Source organism: Bombyx mori, chromosome 24, assembly GCF_030269925.1.
Source record: "Bombyx mori chromosome 24, ASM3026992v2".
NCBI lineage: Eukaryota > Metazoa > Arthropoda > Insecta > Lepidoptera > Bombycidae > Bombyx > Bombyx mori.
The window spans coordinates 15,493,090-15,509,922 of NC_085130.1; the positions used below are offsets into that span (position 1 = coordinate 15,493,090).

At 37.5% G+C, this 16,833-nt stretch overlaps 1 protein-coding gene and 1 long non-coding RNA gene across 3 annotated transcripts in view; one reads left to right on the forward strand and one right to left on the reverse strand.

The window, feature by feature from the left end:
* Positions 1–15,815, forward strand: part of LOC110386639 (uncharacterized) — a 34,972-nt gene extending 19,157 nt beyond the window's left edge. Inside the window, exons 1-2 of one of the 2 annotated variants that reach the window (XM_038019821.2) lie at positions 9,124–9,235; positions 10,941–15,815. In XM_038019821.2, coding sequence (XP_037875749.2) covers positions 13,266–14,483 — 1,218 coding nt within the window. In that variant the 5' untranslated portion in view covers positions 9,124–9,235; positions 10,941–13,265 and the 3' untranslated portion in view covers positions 14,484–15,815. Of the gene's footprint in view, positions 1–9,123; positions 9,236–10,940 lie in introns of those variants that run through there. The other variant, XM_062675861.1, reaches the window with a different exon arrangement.
* On the reverse strand, positions 1,530–2,569 carry LOC134201334 (uncharacterized). Its single transcript, XR_009976563.1, has 2 exons — positions 2,009–2,569; positions 1,530–1,712 (listed from the first exon to the last, which is right to left on the reverse strand). It is a non-coding gene; the product is annotated as an uncharacterized LOC134201334 (long non-coding RNA).
* Positions 15,816–16,833: the final 1,018 nt, after the last annotated feature.

Below are 16,833 nucleotides of genomic sequence, written 5' to 3' on the forward strand. Positions count from 1 at the left end.
TTTGAAGTGAAACTTCTTTAGGCTCATGAGGGTAAAATTTTTACAGATGTAACGTCACGCAGGTATGCGACGGAAGTGTCATATTTAACTCAATCGGAAACATGAGAAACGGCGCCAGTAAATCAAACTACTATTGAAATGAAGTACTTGTCAAATGTCAGTAGTAGTAGTTGTTGTATTTTTCCAACTGGAAAGGCAAATGTATCATACCAGCCTAATATTTTATAAATTTTTTGTGAAAAATGTTAATAAGAATTAAAATGAAATGAAAAGAATTTGGAACATTAATCAAATAGCATGAAATTAAATTAGTCAGTTTTGGGTGGTGACTTTAACATTAATTTTGCAGTTGATAATTCCAAACCATTAATTAACTTTCTAGAAGAAAAACTTAGTCTACAGCTAAATAATAATCCAAACACATCAACTACAAATTCAGGAACGACAATAGATGCTATTTTTACAAGATATTTAGATAATGTTGAAACACGAACTTATATTGCATATTTGACTTATCATAATGCTTTAGTCACAACAATACCAATAGAAATCGCGTCGAATAATGTAAATATTGAAGAAATAAATTAAAAAAATTAAATACAGTCAAACCTGGATAAGCGAGAGTTCAAGGGAGCACAATCTCATTCTCGCCTATAGAGGTTTCTCACTAACCCGAGTTTCTCGCTAATGCACCCTCTGAATTTCATTTCGCGATTTTCCGGATTCAAACGCATTCACTTTTTTTAAGTTTGTCACTTAATGACAGTACTTTAATTTTGCGTTTTGACCTGATGCAGAACAGAACTTTCCTTCGCAATTTATTAACGATAAACTGAGTAAGTCCGATAAACAGGACGGTACAGAGGCACACTTGTCCATTCGAAAATAATGCGATAAAATAACAACGTTATTTAGTTCCACGAAATCTTCGATCAACAATAGTAACTAGATAAAGGGATACGTACAAAATTAAAGCAAAAACTGTCCGCGTGAATATATACTTATATAGCTACATTCGTTTACTAACAAACGGAGAAAAAAGTTTTGAAACACTTTTACGTTCAAACTAATAACAACTATGGCACCTAGTAATAAAGTCACAAATCTCCAAAACATTATCTAATACTTACGATCATTCGTCACATAAAACGAGCAAAGCAATAAATTACTCCTGTCACTTACCAATAAAAAGACATATTTTAAACAACTTTTAATGTTAAATCAATCTTAAACTGCAACAAATAAAGTAACTTTTCCCTTAATTGCTCTGAGAACTAACATCGTTTTGCTTTATTTATTTTTGCTTCTTGAAATGCCGATTTCTATTTACTACAGGAGGTAAGGGAGTCGCGCTTAACACAAAAATAATTTATTAATGAATTAAAGTAAAAGTTTAGTTGTTTACTTTTTATGTTTTGGAAATGTATGTTTGTTAGTATCTATACATTACTTATTATTTTATTAGCGTTACGTTTTTGTATAATATATATTTTTAAGTTTTCGCGACCAGTGCACATAATAAAACAACGTTTAAACGGTTTCAAGCGTGGTATTTTTATTACAATGTTTCGGCCACGTTTCAGTAGCCGTGAGCACGGAAGGCAAAGATGTCCAGTGTCAATAAGGGGAGATCTTAGCTGGCTTATAAAAGTCATCTCTTGTTTCTCTGGCGACAATCGAGATCCATTTTGTACATGTGATTGCTAGGAAAGCTAAAATAAAAATGGAAAGCTAAGTATCTAATGAGAGTCCAACAAACAGACACAAAAGCAGCATTAACCAATTTTAACCAACTAATTTTGAAGTGCTGCTACCAAATTTTAAAAAATTATTACATCACAAATCTACTCCATGTATTTACTGTTCTGTTAAGCAAAAGTTTGTCCATGTGTTGGCCGAGCCTTGGCCAACATTTGTAGCGGTGGTTAAAAATCGGTAATTTTGTTCAAAATTTAATATTATTTATAAGTTTAAAGCTTACAATATAGTTAATACTTCATGTACTTACCGAAAGTAAGATATTCCGGCCGTTAAATTGCTTTTTCGGGCCTTATTTTTGCAACTTTTGAATACACACTGCGGTATTGTGAGACGGGTTGACATTGGCTGTGTTTGAAGTGAACTAAACAAAATAAGAGCTCACATTTCAAGTGCGCTGTTATTTGACGAGACGGATTTTATGCACCGACCCGAAATCTAGTTACTATTGTTGATCGAAGCACGAAATAGAATAGGTTCAATATTGACGAGAAAACAATACAAAAACAACGGTAGGAAGTTCCACGAATATAAGAATGAGTCATAAAATAGCAGATGTTAAATTTGTAATTTGCTTTGTCATTTGTTCCCTCTAAATAATATAAATAAATAAAGCTTGACTGTCGCTTATAGAGGTATAGATAAGTAGCAGTCTCACTTACGGAGGTCCATGAGGGAAAAACGACTCTCTCTTACAGAGGTGTCTGTTTCTCGCTAATAGAGGTTTTGGGTGCTTAAAATGACGGGTCCTGGCTATTACTCTCACTTATAGAGTTTTCTCACTTATCCAGTTCTCACTTACCCAGGTTTGACTGTATATATTTTATATTAATTTTCAACACTTAATATTTTGATGACAATTAAATTCCCAACATATCTTCCTTTTCCCTTCCTCTAAGTCTCGGAAATGTAAAGTTTTAGATTTGTATAAATATAAGCAAGACTTATAAATTAGTTCGCCAAAGAAGTTTCACTTTTGACATGTGTACTTTGTACGAACGCACTTTTTTTGTTCCCTGCTCATGCCGTTAGCCTTGAGAGGCTACATCAGCGTTACTCTAGCGTGTAGGTGAGCTCTCAGGGCTCAAACCAGAGGTGTTGCTAACACTGGTTCTAGCAAGAGCAGTGTTTCCCAGAATCTACCACCGGATCGGAAACGCGACCCGCTGAGAAGATCCGGCGAGAAACTCAGTGGGCTGTTTGTGGGTGTACCGATACACTGTGCATAGTCGCAGACTCAAAGGTGGGCTTGGCCCTCGACATCGAAGCCGCGGCGGCTTGCGATTTGCTGTTGACGCAGGCGGCTCTGAAACAGTTGTACTGTGCGATAAGACTTTTAGCGGTTACATTGGTAGTGCTGACCAATGGTTCGAGGCGTTATCGGAAGTGAGATAACTGTAATAATTAATTAACATGTCATAGTATGTTATAAGAGATTGCTGTATATGCCTGTAACTGGCTTACATACCAGTACTTAATTTTATACATGTTAATTTTAAGCTTGAATGTTTTGTGTGTATTGCTGTTGGTGTGTCTAAATAAAACAAATAAAAAATAAAATTAACGCAACTGGTTAATCGTAGAGTTTATTCGCGACTAAAACTTAAAAAGTAAAAAGCAACGGAGCTTGCGGGCGCAGCCGCATGTTATGACCACGCACAATTTTGTTTATGAGTCTTGAGACCTTAGAACTTATATCTCAAGGTGGGTGTCGCAGTTACGTTGTAGATGTCTATGGGCTCCAGTAACCACTTAATACCAGGTGGGCTGCGAGCTCGTCCACTCATAAAAGCAATAAAAAATAAAATTAAAAAATAACGCAAATTACAATTAAGTCCTTCATCGTGAAAGTCATTTAGTGAACATGAGTTGGGCGTGGATCAAGGATGGCGATCTGAAATCGATTTATCCAAGAATATACCTCTGTATTTATTTTTAATAAAGTTGTTTTTTTAAGTCGATATGTAACACTGAATCGATATTTCAAGAATGGGGTTTATTATAATCATAAGTCATAACACTAATACATAAATCACGACTTCAATCAATCTAATCAATGAAGCCTTTTTTTAAATTGATATGGAGCAACTGAATCGATGTTAAATTCTAGAAAATTAACAGTTGATTTTGTTTGTTTTGGTAAAACACATTTTAGTTGGTGCCGTGGCGTGCAACCTCTTTGACAGGACGTAAGATCTACAACGACTACACATAGGCTACGGGCACGAAATTTGCGATGGCTGAGCGATGGCGGCAGCGGGGCGACGCGACACGGAGCGGGTAGGCAGCGATATCTCGCGCGGGCACGAAACAAGCTGGCGGGCAGTCGCGCTTGAGCAGTGTTGTGCGAATCATGAGTTTACGTCGAAGAGAACTATTGGAGCCTAGTCTCCTATTGAGAGAATTATTATTACCTAGAGATGGTGTTCATCCAATAAATCAACGAAGACGCAATTTGGGAGAATTTTCTACGCTTTATTACGAGCTAAGGTGTCATTCAATGAAATTTTAAATTCCTTGTTAAATTATAAATTCCTCATTATCAATTTCCATTACTAAAATAAGAACTGAACACAACACTGTGTACCCGCGCAAGCGACGAAACCAAAGTAGTTTGTTCTCGTCGCTTCCGCGTCGCCGTCGCCCCATCATCGCCCGTTTCGTGCCCGTCCCAATACTGTGCAATGCTTTTGTATACATCGCCGTCGCGCCGCTGTCGCCATCGCAAGTTTCGTGTCCGTAGACATAGACTAAGACAGAGACTTGACAAGAATATGAAAAGAAAAAAGAGAAATGGAACGAGGGCGGACGTGACTAGCGGCAGGCAGTGCTTTTAATGTCTTCCCTTAAGTGTATAATCTATGGTCTTCCCAAAAGACGGACACGAACTAGACGACAAGGAAAAAATTGTATCTCTTAAGTAAGTAGTCTACCAACGGATCGTCTTTGCGGTGCCACGTCGCCCGGGCCGGATATGTAATTAGCAAATAATGGCCAAAAAACTCAAATATCAATAAGCATAGATTTCTAAGACTATTACAATCTATTTTAATTGTTTTGCTGACTCTAAAGTCCGTAACACACTACCGCAGCGCACCCCAAGGAAGGTGCGCCGCACCATTTGAATCACTTTCACTTGAGAGTGATTCAAATTTTAAACTTATCAAGGGACTGCGTGAAAAAAAAAACACCTACAGAACATTTATTCATTAATAAAATTACAAACGTCATTCCTTATGACTTCCTCTCTAAAATCACTTAATTATTAAATATTTAACGAATTTACAATAGTGTTTTACTCACTGCGGAATAAAACTATTTTATTTAAATAGTTCCGAAGAGATTTTGTCGGTAGCCTTTTTCCCGAAATATCTAAACAGAATGTCTAAATATGTTTTGATGACATATTTTAAAGAGGTATTTATGATTAGTGTCATGATCAATAGATTCCGACCGAAAAATGGTGTCCGATTTTTCGGATGAGGGCTCCATAATGAATTGAAATATATATAGATAATAGTTTTGGGGCATCGACTTTCTTGAGATCCTATAAAATATATTTTATTTATTATTTTTGTATGTTTTAAGCATGATAAAATAAGAAATTTTATATAAGCAATCATATTAAATCGATATCAAAGTCAATAAATAATGTACAACCCAAAACAGACGGCCCAACTGGTTTATATTTAATTGAGTAATGATCCGCGACAGATTCTTCCTGTAAGTTGTGAGACAATTAGAAAAAAACATCTATTTCATCACTTAAAATTAGTTCAGCGCAATCGTACAACTCCGAACGAACATTGACGGAGACCGCGCTACTGTGGACATTGTTGTAGTTCCAAAGCATTCTGTTTAAGGGAGAGTAAGCACCTAAATTCCAACGAGCGGGCTTTCTTATAAACTGTTTATATTTGTTCGTTCTTGGTGAGTGTGTACTTAGGGGCTGAAATTTTTATCTGGGTTAAGAGTTTAAAGCCTTGTTCGGACTAGGCGAGTATTTTAGTCGAGTACCGAGTAATTTAGTAGCTAAATGTGTCTGAGCACCAAAAATTTAGTCGAGTAGGTTAGTAAATAATTTAGTCAAGTCAATCCAGTGAAGTCGTCGTGGCCTAAAGGATAAGACGTCCGGTGCATTCGTATGACGCGATGCACAGGTGTTCGAATCCCGCAGGCGGGTATCAATTTTTCTAAAGTTTTACCCCCTGAACTATTCCTACCCCGCGGAATCCCATGGTTATGAAGATATTCATGGTTAATGTTTTGAGGTTAGAATAGCACTATTTAGTCAAAATAGAGTAAATTTTCAATTGTGGTCCATTATTTTTGAGTCGAGGAGGGAAGGGTGTAAGGTAAGGTGTGTATTACTGCACCATCACCAAGCCGCAGACCTCCATGGTTATGAAGATATCCATGGTTAATTTTTTAGATTAAAACTGCATGATTTAGTCAAACTCGAAGGGAGCTTAAGTTTGAATCCGCCTTATCTCCGGCGCTGCGGGAAGAGCAGCCCTTCCGCCCTTGCGTGCCGAAGCACAGTCACTCGTGCGTAGTTTTCCAATTACAGTACAAGAGCGCATTATGCGGCATAATGCTCAACGTTGAATGTTCCAACTACAGCAACGCTTCGCACAATCGAGCACTCTCAAAAGTTTTGCTCTCGCGTGATACTCGCAATCGATACCGATTCAGTGACACAAAATTGACAAGTGTTTTTTTCTTAAAGTTGGCATTGATCGAAATTTTGTTTATATTATCGTTAGTAATATTATTTAATGTTGAAAAAAATTGTAAGGCTTTCGTTTCGTCGTAGTTCTTAGAAATAATCAATGCTAATTAAAACTGTGCTAACTTAGCGCACTCTGCTGATCCATTTGAAAACTAATTCACTTTCCAATTAAGCTTCAGCATAATTCGGCATTGTGCGTCACTAAGTCGCATTATGCTCTGTAATTGGAAAACTACCGTGCTCTGCTCCGCAGCTTCGGCTTGATCAGCCGCTTTGCCTCGCACTGTTTCCGTGCTCCGTCAGAGCGGGCGAGGACTGCTCTCCCTCCGCGCCTCCGGTTTTTTATATACACTCTAGGGGTAGGGCAGACAAGACCAGATGGAAAGTGGGGTGCTCTGATTCGGTTTTCGATATTTTTCGAATATTTATGCAATTTTATTTCCAAAACACGAGCAATTTTACTATTTTATATTTAAATCTTATTTAAAAAGATAGTTTATTACAGACAGATAAAAAGACGCTTTAAAAAAATACGTCATTTCACGTTCCGTTCCACAGTATAAACAACATTTTGTTACTTTTTGTGTAAAAAGTCAATATAACTGCTTATTACCGAAACAATTGCAATGCACATTAATTACAACAAATTTACTATGTGAATATATTAAAATAATAAAATATATTTCGAGAAAAACCATGACATATAATTTAACAAAATACACGCTTACGCTTACGTGAATGGAACGTGAAACGTCAACTGTGACGTCTACCTTGACGATTTTTCATATATTCTCCGCAACTTGAAATTTTGCAGAAAGCTTTTTATTTATGACAAAAAAAAAAAACTGTGAATTTACAAATCGACGGAAGTTTAGCCTCCACCTCTTCTAAAATAGCCATTACAATTAGCTTAATCAGTTTATTCACTCTATTGCGTTGCAGCCTGTTCATCTTACAAAACACTATTCACTTGTGTACTCTACTGGACCGTGATGCGAACGATTTCTGTGCAGTAGCGAGTAGCTTAGCCACTAAATTACTCGGTACTCGACTAAAATACTCGCCTAGTCCGAACAAGGCTTTAGTGTGTCGGTTATTCCATGGATTAATCAAGTGGATACCCCCACTCTGAACAAATATTAATATATTTTATTGTGTATTACTTACACATTTTTGTCCACCTTGAGATTTCATTGTTCTTGTTACACGTCTGTGCAAAACCGACTTACTTATACTAAATTGCTTAGCTATTTCAACTAAAGGCTTATTCCCCATTTCATAGGCTTCTGTTGCTGTTTTTAGTATTAAGGAATCATATTGTCTCAAAATATAAAGCTTTGCACTCTTTGATATGTACATGCGAGGCATATCTAAAAATAGAAAACAATACGTAACTGATAATATAAATATTTGTCAAAAAATAAAATAACACTGCATTGATAATTTAGAATAAACGTTCTAGACAAAAACATCATGAATAAAACAGATTCTTGCCAACAAATTAAAAAAAATATTGTTATAACTACATAGACAACCCTACAAACCTGTACCTATTTATACTGAGATCGTTTCCATTTTACTTATTCTCATCCCAATTGACCCCATTTGCGTTGTTATTTGTACCTGAGACGTCCCCAATATCCCCAAAAACAACAGATTTTTTTCATGTATTTTTATTTTATCAAAAACATTAAAACCAATAACAACTGAGACTTACCTTTAATATATATGATGGTTCAAACACTAAATAACGTTTATAAATGACGGTCGTCTTCTATTATTATCAGATAAATAAAAGAGAGCAAAGTTTCTAACACTAAAAGGGTCACGTCACCTCGGATCCTCCCGATCCACTAACGGTGCTTTTAGGTACTTCAAGCACCGGTCACCGTTCTCGTCGAACCCGTCGCTTGCGACGAAGGGCTCGACGAGTAAATTAACTCTCAGACACAGCCCACTGAGTTTCTCGCCGGATCTTCTCAGTGGGTCGCGTTTCCGATCCGGTGGTAGATTCTGCGAAGCACGGCTCTTGCTAGGGTTCGTGTTAGCATCGTCGTCAGGTTTGAGCCCCGTGAGCTTACCTACTAGCCACAGTTATGCTGAAATAGCCTCCTAAGGCTATCAGCTTAGGCAAAAAAAAAAAACACTAAAATAATTACCACCACAAGAAGTTCATTTGAAATGCGATTTTTTATAAGTTAGCAGCTATTGTCATGCATATTCAAAATTGTTTTGTGAACTTTCAACGTTCTACGATTACACTACAAAAATAGAAGATTTTGCAACGATTAAAAAACTGATATTGAGCGTCGAAGGATTTTTCTGGTTTTTTCCCCATTCACCTCTCAATCCTGAATCACTCCATTTTAGGTAATTAATGCTTCGGTTTTTGACTCCTCTAATTAGTATCTACTTCATGGTTATTTTGGGTTTAGGTACTAAAATATGCAAAGGAAATTAAATGTAAAGATTTACGTTACGATTAACGTCTCAAATTAATCATCTTCATTTCATTTCATATTATAATATTTTCATAAAATTAAGAATATAAATTAAAAATAGACATGACTTAAAGGTCTAAGTTACCAGGTAATAAAATCCCTTAAAAAAAATGTCGAAGATTCACCGAAACTTTGGCGCTCATTTCCTGTTTGGAACGCCGTTGGTACACAACAGAAAGAAGAGGATATTATCCGAAAATACCAGACTTCAGTTATCATGAAGACTTGGAGTTTTTATGCGTTGGTGAGTAAAAAATGGGAATTTTTATTAATTGCCGGAAGCTACACCTGCTTAGTAGGCATGCCGTTGTGTTCCAATTGAATCGGGGTGCCTATAAGTTTCGCTATTGCTCTTGCATAGCTTATTGCTAATTTGCTACTGTAACTGCTCTGCAATATCTCTATCTATCTCTGCTAATATTTGTTTGCATTGCTCTGCATTGCAAACAAATATTAGTAAATGCGGACGTGTCTACCACGTGCACATAAATTTCTACCATGAGTGAGTGACATCGTGTAACAAGTCGTCGTGGCCTAACGGATAAGACGTCCGGTGCATTCGTGTTGAAGCGATGCACCGGTGTTCGAATCCCGCATGCGGGTACCAATTTTTCTAATGAAATACGTACTCAACAAATGTTCACAATTGACTTCCACGGTGTGTTTCGGTTTGAACGCCGGGGCAGCCGTTGTGACTATACTGAGACCTTAGAACTATATCTCAAGGTGTGTGGCGCATTTACGTTGTAGATGTCTATGGGCTCCATTACTGGAGCCACCCACTTAACATCAGGTGGGCTGTGAGCTCGTCCACACAGCTAAGCAATACTATTTTGGGTCGAGTTCTAACAGTAAAGTAGGTGCCAGCATTTTTACAGTTTTTGTCGTATAGGACAACTGGATCATGATTGATTGAGATTTCAATTTGTACAATAGTTCTGATTTAAATATGGATTAATGACTTGGTGTCTTGACTGAAATTTTTGAATAAAATCAAATATGAAAAACTCCTAGACTCCTCGCAACAATCAAACCAGGTGGTATACCGAGCAAAAGCATCATTGTTTCCTACTACCAGTATACCGCTCACTTCATACCAGATCAAGAGAAGTGCACTTACACAACTCGACACATGAAGCCAACATTAGCACTTTCAAAATAAACTAAGTATTGCAGTTCATTGTCTGGTAGCACATATCTTCAATATTAAATCTCATCATTAGACATTCCATGACATTCTTCACACTTCCACTACTGCATTTGTAATGTGGCAGCTCTGTATTACTACTAACATTATTTTTTTGGACCCCACGCTTCACTAAAACTTCATTAAACTCATGAAGCAGACTACTCTATAAAACAAATAAATTAGCATTTATTTGTTACAAGTGCCAGGGAAGCTTTTGGGTCATGTTTTGTTTTAAATAAACTATTTATGACTATTTAAAATCACTAATTCTTATTCTGTTGATAGATTTAAATAAATGCTTTTGTAAGATTCAGTTATGACGTATTTCTTTGGGGAGGGTTTTGTCATAATACTTGACAGAGTGAAATAATTACACAATACAATTGACATCAGTTACCATTTTTCAAGCTGAATGTCCATAACTATTGACAATATTATTATGGTTAACTATGTTGTGGTATTTATGGGTCCTGGTACCACCAAACACTGATTAGGCTTTACATGACGATTTGTAAATCAGTTTTTTTTGTCAAAAGTACAAATGTGCTATTTTCATGCAATTCCCTATGTTAGTGTTAAAAGAACTAGCTTCTTGCAACCAGACAGGATAGTTAATAGATACTATAATATAATAATATGGTAATAAAGAGATGCATATGTAATACGGTGTAGGCTTTTCTTTTCAGTATCCAGACCCTATGTGCCACAGAAATTGGGCTGACTGATAGAAATAATTGTAAAAGAATTTCTTTTATTCCAGGTCAGCCCATGCACAATTTCCTATCAATGTCAAGGCACCCTTAGAAGCAGGCATCAATTCATCAGAAAAAGGCTTCCTTTGCATCAATCCTGGGACAAATGAGCTGTCTTTTGTTGTGAGCCACAACCTTTGCCTGACTACTCGAAGAGGGACTGTGTTATACAGAGACACGTCAAGTAATTTAGAAGCTAATAATTTATTTAGGATTTGATTTGTTAAACCACTTAAGAGGGTCTGCAAATCGCTGCGTGATGATCTATTGGAAGTAACATTGTATATGGAAGCTGATAATACATCAATGAGTGAATATTTGAAAGCAGTTTACAAAAAATTTCAATAGATTTTATTTTAAAATACACATACAACTACAGGCTAGTCTGTTATTGGGAGCTGTCAAGTAAGACAATTCAGATTCCTTCCACATTCTATTAAAACCTTAGATAAAGGAGTCTACTGTATGATGTTGTTTATAGGGAGGGGTCTTGTGAGGCTCATTCATTACTGACAGCAAAACAGTTCATTAGTGCCCTTGATGTAGACATCACAGCAAAGGCATCGATATTTTGAAAGCTATTTATTCAATATGATGATGAAGACTGGACAACTACATTGAATTATTAAATTTTTTTTGTTAAATATTGTTGTATGAATACCATAACATAATGTAAAGAAACTGATTTTTATGTAAAATTTCAACCTGTGCTCCAAGGTATGTAATATGCTTTAATTTTTAGTGTCTGTTAATTGTTGGAACAATGTCATATTTATTCAGAATAAAATAATCAGTGGGGAATATTATCAAATGTAATCATGTATTGGAGAAACAATTTAAGCCCACTAATAAGGTTTAGGTATATTATAAGGGTTGAAAAAATATCGGAATAGATAGGAATATTTCATGGCACATGTAAGTGAACAAGACAATGTTAACAGCTATTCATGTTTTACACATAAGCACACACAGACACAGACACAACCCACACACAACATCAAAATGCTTTTCATGAAATGTTTAGATGTAAATTTTTCAAGGGTTTTTCAGTAGTATTTTCCATATATTGTGTTTCTCATGTTGAACACATTTCATATTAAAGAAAATATTGGTCGCTAATAGTATCCACGACTTTATCCATTTAAACTCCAGTATTCGTTTATAACTGCATTGTACAATAATTGAGAGCCACTCGTTCTTTAAACCTCGTTCAGAGACGCCGGTATTTCTTGCAAAGGTTCTTGAAATTTCCTGGTGTTTAATTGTTCTTGTTTCTTAATCGCAGTTTCGTTCGAATAACGATCGTAAGCCCGGGTTGCCGTCGTGCTACCACTTACTGAGCACGGAGGAGTCTGCTGTCGCATGGTTGCCGAGACATTTAACGCAACGTGGGCGCGCGTGGCAATTAGGCGACGAGTGCCCGTAAAGTTGGCATCGGTGGCACTGCCCGAGAGTGCCACGTCTATAAGGGGCTTCGACCGTTACCCCAGATAGGCCGCAAATGGTGCGGAGACTTGAGGCAATACGTTGGCCTTCCGCGGTGTATGGAATGAAATGGTATACACCATATTGTATGGAAACTTGTCGCGACCGCTGTGCACCCGGTGCACACTTATTATCGGTTATGCTTGCCTGATGAGGTTCGCGTCCCTCCTGGAGCGCATAAGTGGTCGTCCGGTGTGGCCATCTTAATTTGTATTCCGTGCGCGATGTTGTAGTGTGCAGCTCACCTAACCTTATATTTGTAACTGCACACACTAAATTATAACAGTATTACACGAATTGTCGACTTGAACAGTTCTCTTTTATTTCACCTACAACACTCCAATACATGGCGACCCTTAGCCAGCAGTTAAAATTTTGCAACATACATAAATTACGAGAGTAGCTGAATAAATTATGAACAAATACAATTATGAAGAATAGAAGTTTGTGAAGACGAAAAGAGGAAAGAAGATTTTCAAATTACAGAAGATTGATTTAGTAAAGCGATGAAAACAATATAAGAACACAGAAAAGGGTGTTGCTGCCGGGAGCCGGGAGAATGCTCAAGCCTTATGATGAGAGGATATGCAGGGCGCCGGGAGATAAATTGTACGGGTCCGAGGTGGAGCAGCTAGGAGTCAGTTAGAGTCCAATGCTGAGGAGTTCATTCACCCATGCTACGTAAGACGTCATGACCTACTTATACGTTGACAGTAAATACGTGCTTACTGCAATGTAAGTTTTTGCTCTGATATTGTAATAATTTTTTTTACGTTATTTTAATGTTCTATATTGTATGTTATTATTAAGTTCATGCGGAATTTCTTTATATTCAGTTTAAAGAAATTATGTCACAACAATTGCGAGATTTACATGCTAATTTAGAATATTTAAGAGAATATATTATAGTAAAACTTGGTCCAAATAGGCGTACAGAGGATTTAGGTTTTAAAAAACTAGAGGAAGCTCAAAAAGAATATAGTAAATTGGAGTGTATTTTGACTCATTTGAATCAAGAAATTCAGGATCAGAAATTAGATAAAAAATCTTGTGAGATTTTCCAAACATTAATTGATGAGATACGGCATAATTTTAAGAAAATAAAGAGTTTATTTTCTTTGAGAGATAGTAGTAGTCAAACTAGTTCTAAAGATTTGATAGAATATTCTGATTGTACTACAAAAATGTCAGACTCATTTGATATTAAAACTGCAATTTCCCTGTTGCCGGTAATGAATGGCCAGGAGCAGGTGACAAATCAACTTATCGATGGTATTCTTCTTTATAGCTCGCTCATCAATGATGACAGTAAAAGTAAATTAATAGATTTCGTATTAAAAACACGTCTCTCACCTAGTGCAAAACTGCGCCTTAAAGCTAAGTATACTGACATCGAAAGTTTGGTAGGAGATATTCGCGTTTATTTGTTACCGAAAAAATCGGCTGTAGCATTACAAACCCAATTATTTAGAGTTACTCAAGGTCGTAGGACTATAGAAAAATTTGGTTCTGAGATTGAGGAGTTGTTCGTAAATCTCACGATTGCTCAGGCTAACGAGAAGCGCGATGCATATGAGGTATTGCGTCCCCTCAATGAGAAGACTGCAATTAAAAGGTTTAGCGATGGTTTGGCCGACAGAAGGCTCAGCACTATCATCGCCTCGCGACAATTTGCGTCCTTATCTGAAGCTATTACAGCTGCTGTAGACGAGCAATCTATGTCTTTCCACCCACAAGAGCAGGTTATGCAATTTAGAGCTAACCAAAATGTTAGACGCGGCGGAAACTACAGAGGTTTCCGAGGCCGAGGAGATAGCCATTTTTATAACAATAAGACAAATTATAATCGTAACTATAATTGTTATGAAAATAGTACAGGTCAACGAACTTCACATATCGTAAATCGAGGTAAACACTCAGGCGATCAACGCCGGCGTCAGCATTTTCGCGGACGGCCGATGCATTATCAGCGTGTACAGCATAATACGCAAGAGTCCAATGTCCAAGACAACTTGCGCAACGATAACACAAATAATTATGACAACTTAGAGTTTTTTCGTACCTAAACAGTGCACTCATTCGATTTTTAGTTATAGTAATTTTTGTGTAATTAAGTGTCAACTTAAAAATAGTAATATCGATCTTAATTTATTAATCGATAGTGGAGCTAGTTTATGTGTAATCAAGTATGAATGGTTGTCGCGACATAAGAAATTATTGAATTTAGTACAACAGGATAAGATAGTTATCGAAGAAATTAGTGGTAATTTAGAGTCGATGGGATATATTTATTTAAATATTATAATTAATCATGTGAATTTTGCTCAACGCAGTTGCAGATGCATTGAGCCGGATACCTATTACATCGAACAGCTTAAAGGAAATGCAACAGCATGTAGTATCGGTCATGACAAGAGCACATGCTCGTAGGTTACGTATTGACTGTGACAACAATAATATGACTACGGAGGTATCCTCTACTCCAAGGCCTGATCAACCTAAAGTAGTGGAAATCCTCAAACGACCAATTGACGGCGTTGAATTGATTCTATTTTGTAATAAAAATACATTAAAACAGATAGAAAAATTAAAACATTTTACTAGTGATAATGGTAACTGCAAATTCGTGGCTGAAAAATCAGCAATTTTTATAATTTCTCAATCGTTGTCTACCGTAAGTGTGTTAATGAGAGAATTATAACGTTTTTGCAAGCAAATCAAAATAAACGAGCTCGTAATAATTAAAAGCAAGCGCTATGAACGATTTGTAAACAATTTTATAAAGGAAATGCGCTATTGAAAGATTTTCCCAAGTTACTTGTTATTAAAGATGTGACAAGAATTACTGACAAAGACACAAAGACTGTGATCCTAAACGACTTCCACCTGTTACCCACGAGTGGTCACGCGGGGGTAAACAGAATGTTAAATAATATTAGGAAGTATTATTATTGGCCAGGAATGACCAATGAAATATCAGAATACGTAAAGAAATGTAAAAGTTGTCAGATTCAAAAGCATTCCAATAGCCGTACAAAGGAGCCAATGGTTATCACATCCACGGCATCCACTGCTTTTGAGAGAGTTATTTTAGATTTAATGGGGTTATTAGATGTAGATAATTTTAAAGGATAATAAAGCATAAAGATAATAAAGCATTCATAAAAATAATACAAAGAAGTTTGTAACTTAAAATATTGTTTTATTGGATTTTTGTTAGTAAAGTATGAAATTTAATAATATTTTGTGTAATTTAGTTTAAGTAAAAAAAAAAAGTAATGATGTAATAATATCTTTTTTTTTAAAAAGGGGGAGGTGTAGTGTGCAGCTCACCTAACCTTATATTTGTAACTGCACACACTAAATTATAACAGTATTACACGAATTGTCGACTTGAACAGTTCTCTTTTATTTCACCTACAACACTCCAATACAATGTTACGCGCATGGACGAAGTTCACGTTTTGTGCCTTGCAGACACGGGATACGCGGTCCTATCTTGTAGGATGACCGGCGGCAGCGCGGCAATTATGCGGACGGGCGCGGGATTGGGGTTACGCAGTGGGGGAGTCGGGCGTGATTACGGTCTTAGGCCGCGACGCGTTCGCGGCCTTGGGTTGTTTCGGCGCCGTGGACGGTTCCACAGCGCGGGCGCGTTTTTTGCCGCGCGCGACGGTGGTGAACCCGTCCGAGGTTCCCGGTTGCGGACTCGCGGCGGACTCGTACTCCATTTCCGACTCGATGTCGGAGCCGGAGCTAGCGGCCTCGGATGACGCGATCGATGCGGGCGCGGGGGGAAAGCGGTGACTCGAGAATCGTCGGGACCTTCGCGGCGGCGGCGATCGATGCGTGGGGCTGGGTCGACAAGCTGGCCTTGTAGGCCCTAAACGGACTCATAATGTCCGGGCAAAATTCCCGGACGAATTGGACGAACATCGCGGGGTCGTCGTCCGCCATGTTGATTTCGGTTGCCCAGGGGGGGCGTCCCCGGGACTTAATGTAACTCGCCGAAAGGCGAGTCCCCTGAATGGGAATTGACCCCTGCGCTGTACTAGCCAGCAGTTAATTGCAGGGGGGGATGCCTATGCCGTGAAAACTGCAATCAGCTGGGATTGGGGTGGAAAAATATGGGAAGGTGGGGCCCAACTAGGTTGTGAGAATATGCCACAACAAGCGTTGAACGTAGTGGGATTTTTGTCTTGAAAGAGACAGTTTTAAAAAAAAAAAAAGTGAAAAATGTGAGGTTTGGAGTTTTCGTTCGCAAAACGAAACAAAACCGGATTGTGCATTTATGATTTAGAGGTCACTACGCTAGCGACTATGTTACATGGATACCAAACAATGTCGCGATGACAGCGACAATGTTGTGCACTCAGATCCACCAGACAGCAGAGATACATCATTCCGCTCGCAACG